The sequence below is a fragment of the Drosophila nasuta genome, unplaced genomic scaffold (genome assembly GCF_023558535.2).
Source record: "Drosophila nasuta strain 15112-1781.00 unplaced genomic scaffold, ASM2355853v1 ctg186_pilon, whole genome shotgun sequence".
NCBI lineage: Eukaryota > Metazoa > Arthropoda > Insecta > Diptera > Drosophilidae > Drosophila > Drosophila nasuta.
In genome coordinates, this window is record NW_026869408.1 from 20,044 (window position 1) to 26,763 (window position 6,720).

Here is a 6,720-nt window from a genome sequence, read left to right on the forward strand (position 1 = left end):
ATAAAATATATAGGTAATTTTCTAACGGATGTCATTACAGTGAAAAAAATCAACTGAAACAATTTTAAAATAAGTAATATAATGAAGTGGGGAGCCAATGCATTTTAATTATTTATGTGCATTTTGTGCAGTGGATCTTTATTTTTGTCGCGGTGTTGCTGTCATCAAACTTTTTGACAAACGTCACTCAAATGATTTACAGGGGCTATTGCGCTATGCGGAGCAACAAATAGGCACAGCGCTACTTCCTGCTCAATTGTTTTTGATGGCGTTTTAGCAAAATTTATTTATTTGTTTGTTTTTGTAGCAGCATGTGCACGCAAGTCGCTTAATTTTGCAGTTATGCTGCACTTGCAATAGCTGCAAAACACCCGCGTGAGGTCTGTAGGATCCATCCTCATCCACTCCTTGAATTCTGTGCTCTGCAGCCTGACATCTCTCACTTTTGCTTATAAGTTTCCTTTGGCATCGTTTGGCATAGCGCAAGCGAATTTCACAATATTAGTGATGGAAGACGCTCTAATTTAGGTGTGAACTTTTGAGGAAAGTTATTCGATACAAGTTGACAAATCACAAGAGTTTTATGATATAATTCCGCTTTATTCGCGAACACAAAGACTGGACCTAATTGTTGTTGTTAGACGACGAAAACGAAAACGGAGAGAATGATGACGCGCTGATAAGTTCTTGATTTCAACTGCCTTTATCATTTTATGCTAAGTTACATTAAGCCTAACTTAACTAGAGGGGCGAAGCGAGGCGAATTCGCTCAGAGAGCAACAAACGAAAGCTTTATTGCGCTCTCGCTTCGCCCTAATTCTAACAACTTCATGATACTTCATTTGCTCTTAATTATTCTAACTCAAATGCGCCAACACAAGTAAATATCGATATTTTGTCGAGAGAAATACATTTTTAACATTTCAGCCGTTAAATTCAATTTAAACATCTCTAAAATTTGAAGAAAACTAAACAAAAAAAAAAGAAAGCTGCTAACTTTGCTCAAAAAGCCAGAATTTTCGCTGCCCGCTGTTTTCATATTTTTCCCGCAATCACGCTTCAAAAAATCCAGATCTGACGCGAAAAAATCGGAAATGACACCACTGCAGTGGTGCACTGGTGGCCACGGCGCAGCCGTCATACAATTTTCATAGATGTATACAAATTCGCCATCTTGCAAAAGTGCAAGTTTTATGCTGCATTACCAAAATGCTGCACATGCGTATTCAAATTACAGCGTACTGGCGGGGAAGTCACTTGCAAGGGGTGTATGTGTAGTTGATGGCCCACCACAAGTAATTCCAATGGCGAATGCGATGTCGAAGTCGATATTGACGCTTGTGCAGCAGTTGTTCTGCTTTTGCCTTTGTTTACATTTTGCTTGACCGCCATTTTGGTTTTGCGCACCTGTGCATTTTGATTTGATTTTGCTAAAAGCTTTTGTTTTTGTATTTGCGCTTGACGCTGCTGCTAATGACAACTTTTGGTGGTTCGGCTGCACTCGTGCGCTGACCCGATCGCCGACCAAAACTATTCAAAGTAACTGCTTCCATTGCGTCTGGTGAATTTAGTTTTTGAAAGTTTTTTGCTTTTGCCTTTTAGTTGTGGCCACAAACAAAAAATTCGATTTCCTTTTGATGGGAAAAGCATCGGACTCCGTTTGTCGATTGGCAGACAAATGTCAGATCAGAAACTACATACATACATGTCAATCGATAAAGTATCGACAAAAGGCACTCACAGAATAAAGCAACACCGAATTTTGTCATTTGGAGTCATTGCATTTCGAGGATATAAACGCCATTGGTGGTTGGAGAATAGACGCATCAACATGACAGGTGAGTTTTGCTAGCTGTGTGAATATTTAATAAAAGTTGTGAAATAAAATAAAATTTTTTTCAAGCTGCGTAAGTGTACCGCGAGCACACATATATACATATTTGCATGCGCAAGAAAAAGAATAAATCCGCTGTGTGTGTGAGCTGTGTGTGTGAGTGTGCAGTATGAGTGTGATTAATTTTTAATGCATTTTCATGCATGTATGCACAATCTAAGGTTAGGTTAGCCCCTAGTAGAGGCAAAGCATAGAACAGTGGAGGTTCGTAGCTGTGCAAAATCTAAAAAAGAAAAAAAGCGGAAATGACACCACTGGTTGCGGCTAGTGTGCTCCTCTCATATGGCGCTAATCTGGAGCACAAGACGGAGGACAACCGTACGCCACTTATGGAGGCTAGTCGCATGGAACGTCGAATTATCCATGGAAACCCTATGAATTGCACGACGGACAAGCGGTTGCGACGCCATGCCGCATTGACAGTGATAATGTCCAGCCGCCGTCCAGAACCACTTGAGAATTGCAACAGGCGAAAAGTAAAATTTACTGTTTACGTTTTTAATTTATGTAAACAAACCTGCAATTATGCCATATAAATTTGTAATTGGAGAACGAAATATTGCATACTTTTAAGCTGATCATGCGAAGAACATAAAAAAACAAGAAGGCTACAGTCAAGTGTGCTCAACTCTGAGACCCCCGCTACTCATTTTGAAGAAAGTCAAAATATAGCGGTATTAATTTTAAATATACCAAAATAACCGCAGAAATACTGGAAATTTACCAAAGGATATTCTAGGTACATACCGGCATGCTTTGGTATTCACTTTTTGTTATCGTTTTCGTTTTGAATGAAAAATGGTGGTTGAAAAATGGTGCTCCTGTTTTCACTTTCACAAGATTCTTTCGAATTGCAAAACGAAAAATTTGTCTTGGCGTAATAAAAGTAAATACCTTTTTCTATATTAAATCGGATCTTTTATTGTCGTTCTTTTAAGACCGCCAGAAGATCAATTAGGCTTGTAATTATTTGTAAAACGACTAATTTCTGACCCCACCTCAAATTTGGAAATAAAATTTTGCCGTCCGGTGTAAGGCTGATGTCAGAGTGCGAGCGAGAAGCGATGCGATAATATTAGGCGAGAACGGGCGATAAACCACTGCAACCCTTTTCATATGCAATCGCTCGAAAGATGTCAGAGTGAGAGCGAAGCGAGTTCAAGCGAGAAAGCGAGAGCAAAGCGAGAGAGCAGTTTGCAACCTGCTTTATCGCTTCAACTCTCTCAGAGCGTACGATTGTTTTCTTTGCATTCTGTGATTTAATTACCGTTTATTTTCAAAGCACGCGTGTTTGAAAGCTCAGATGGTAAGTTTGTAACTCTATTTTTAGTTTTATGTACAGTTTACTCTAAAATCATGCGTTTTTACATTTAATGTCATTTGTGAGAGAACACCAGAACGAAATGGATATCGAAAATTTAATTAGTGAAGTATTTTACGCCCAGCGTTATGGGACCAAAAGAGCAAAAACTATCACAACATAATTTTGGTGGAAAAAATTGGACAGAAATTGAAAACATGTTAGAAACATCAAGTAAGTAAAGATTTACTAATATCTGCAAATTATTTGTATTTACATATTTTTATTCGGTGCATCTGTGTGTGCAAACAAAGTCGCGAAAAAGCGTTTGTAATTAGTTGGCCTGTTTTAAATTTACATGATTTAAAGTTTCGGCGTTGTTATGATTTTCAAGGTCAATATGAAAATGTTGTGATTCTAAATTTATATCATAAGGCCATACTCTACAATGATATCAACAAAATCTGGATTAGTCTCAATAGGCTTCCAGAGAAGACGCCATTTGGATGTCATGATACCAAAGGCACATTCAATGCATCTTCGAGCTCTGGAAAGTCTAATGTTAAAGTATTCGTTACTTGTATTTATATCTCTTCGAGAATATGGCCTTAAAAGATTTTCTAGGAGTGGATATGCCTCATCACCCACAAAGACATACGGCATCTTAATGTTTGTTCCAGGCAAGCAAGAATCTGGCGGAAAAAATTGTCGAGCCCTTAGCTGCATATAGAGTTGTGATGCATTAAATGTTCCACCATCACTTTGTTTTCCATAGCCTCCAACTTTTATGGCAATAAATTTGCAATTGGCATCTGCCACTCCTTGAAGTACTATGGAAAAGTACTTTCTATAATTATAAAACATAGACCCGGAATGAGGTGGACTTCTAAGGCGTATATGCTTTCCATCAATAGCCCCAGCACAATTTGGAAAGTTCCACAGCTTCCAAAAGTTGTCTGCTGTCTTGCTAATTATTTCCTTCGTGGGCTGAGGCATATGTATCGGTTGTAGCTCTTCCCAAAGAGCTATACAGTCTCTTTCACTATAACTGACATAGAAGTCCTTCCAATTTTAAACGAATATGCCATGATGAGAAAGATGCTCCTGTAGCTAAAAATCTGTAATTATGGATAATATTCAACGTCATTCTAATTATTTAATCAAATTTGTATTTTAGAAGACGGCTTAAAAAATGGAAGAACCTCCGGGACCAATTCCGCAACGAATGGAAAAAATTCCTGTTTCAAAATCTGGCGACTCTGGTGTTTCAGAGGAGGCTTACAGCAATTACACTTCTTGGCCTCATTTTAATAGTCTACTCTTTTAAAGGACCAAATAAAACCTCGTAAATCGGTTGGTAATTTTGAAGCATCACAATTAAACTTTGAGCCATCTTCTTCAGGATTTGCTTCTGAATTGTCTCACGATGAGATCATCTCTGAAGAGATTCACGAGCTATGTGAAGATGAAATACCAAAAAAGCAAAAAGAAGTTGAATGCGTCAGAGGAATTAGTAGCTATTGAGCAACAAAAATTAATGTTGCTTGAAAAGAAAATTAATAACAACAAAGAGAAAGACGACGACGTCATTTTTCGATAGCTTAATACCGTATATGCGGAAAATGGATCCAATGTAAAAATTATTATGCAGAATGGAAATACAGAAGACCATTTTAATTTTTCTTTCGACAATAATACTGATGATCTTACTAAATCGTAATATAATTTAATACTTTAAATACTATAATGCATAATTAATAAATATAATTGAAATATATTACAAACTAACCTCAATGTTATTATTAATTTTTGGCAAGGCAGTATGGGTTGTGTAAAAAATTTGGCCAATGCTTCTCCAGCCGACTACTAATTTTATTTAATATGTAGTCAAAAGTCGAAATAGACATCCTTGAATAGTTACAAAACTTTTCTGGGTGGTTTCTCAAGTCATTATATAAATTTTTGAACTCTCCTCTTTCATTTCTACTGCAGTTAAGCGGGTGGACGCTCCTTTTTAACACAAAGTTAAGTGTTGCACTTGAAGCAAAAAATCTTCATCCGAATCCATCACCATCATATTAATAACTGAACATATTAATAACTAGAACAATGTAGCTCGCTCTCGCAAAGTTCTCACTCTGACATCTTCTCTGTTGCATTTTTTGATTTAATTTCCGTATTTTTTGATTTAACAATGTAACTCGCTTCTCGCAAAGCTCTCACTCTGACATTTTCTCGCTTTGCTCATCGCTTCTCGCATCGCTTCGCTTCGCTTCGCGCGCACTCTGACATCAGCCTAAGTCCGACACCATGAGTTATCGCCTAAGCTGCCACACTTTTGGTGGAATGAAAAAGCAAGTTAAAAATACTTGTATAATGAAACGGATGGCATTAAATTTGTTGAAGTTGGGTAAAATATGTTTTATAAAAATTAATTTATTTCATTTAATTACTTAAGTGCTAAAGTTTTTTATTAAAAATTGTTGAAATCACCGTCATTAAAAACGTGGCAAGCAGCTGATTGCCGTTGAACTCTGATTGCCGTTCAACTGCTATTTAAAAATGTGAGTAAAAGTTTATTTTTTTAAAAATGATTTAATAAATCGAAACCCATTTTTCGAGACAATTAAATCGCTAATTGAAACAAATTAATACATTAATATGTATCACAAATAATTAATCGAGCCTTCACTATTCTCGTCTCTTATTGTCGTATCAAATATTTCTGACAATTGTGTTTCGTTTTTGCTTCTCTGATGAAAGTTTTGTTGGAAAGGTTTTCATTACAAAAGGGTTTCCAGGGACGAAAAGATTCAACGTCACTGATAGAAGCGGCTGCTTCGGGTCATTGTAACATTGTCATAGTGCTGGTCAGGAACAATTTCAATGTGAATGCAAGTTGTGAAAATGTGGAAACGGCGCTCATGGTTGCCAGCGCGGGCGGTTATGTTAATGTGGTGAATGCACTGCTAAGCCATGGCGCCAACGTTAAGGAGCACAATTTGATTGAACATACACCGCTGATGAAGGCCGCATGGGCCGGCCATGTGGAAGTAGCCAAGGTTAGTATCGAGTATCGGCAGTATCGGCAGTAAATTGACCATTGAAAAGTGATTAGAATCCAAGATTTGATTGCAACTGTCCTCAGTGACGAGAATCGAATTAATGATTTCGTTATTAGATATCTTATCTGATGTATAGAGAATGTATAAACTACTCTCACCCTTTAATCTGCTTATTAATCTAATGTTTAATGTCTCTCTCATAGGTACTTGTCGAGCGTGGAGCCGGAATCAATCAATCCCGTTCCAATGTGTACAACGAGAGTGCATTGTCAGCGGCTAGCTATAAGGGTCATTTTGATTCATTGGTGCGTTTCCTACTGCATGCCGGCGCCGATCGCGAACTTCACTCTTTCAGCGGCTTCAACATATGGCCAAGTGAAAATAGCGCGATTGTTACTAGACTCTGGAGCGCAATTCAATATTTCCACTTATCCAATTAACAATGGTCACGTTGAGGTTGC

General features: G+C 37.6%; 1 protein-coding gene across 1 annotated transcript; it reads left to right on the forward strand.

Annotated features, from left to right (window-relative positions):
* Nucleotides 1-2,139: 2,139 nt before the first annotated feature.
* Nucleotides 2,140-6,634, forward strand: LOC132797732 (ankyrin repeat and KH domain-containing protein 1-like; the record flags this gene model as incomplete). The annotated part of the gene is made up of 3 exons (XM_060809483.1): nucleotides 2,140-2,316; nucleotides 5,987-6,256; nucleotides 6,463-6,634. Coding segments are annotated over exons 1-3 (619 nt in total), but the record flags the coding sequence as incomplete, so codon positions are not given.
* Nucleotides 6,635-6,720: the final 86 nt, after the last annotated feature.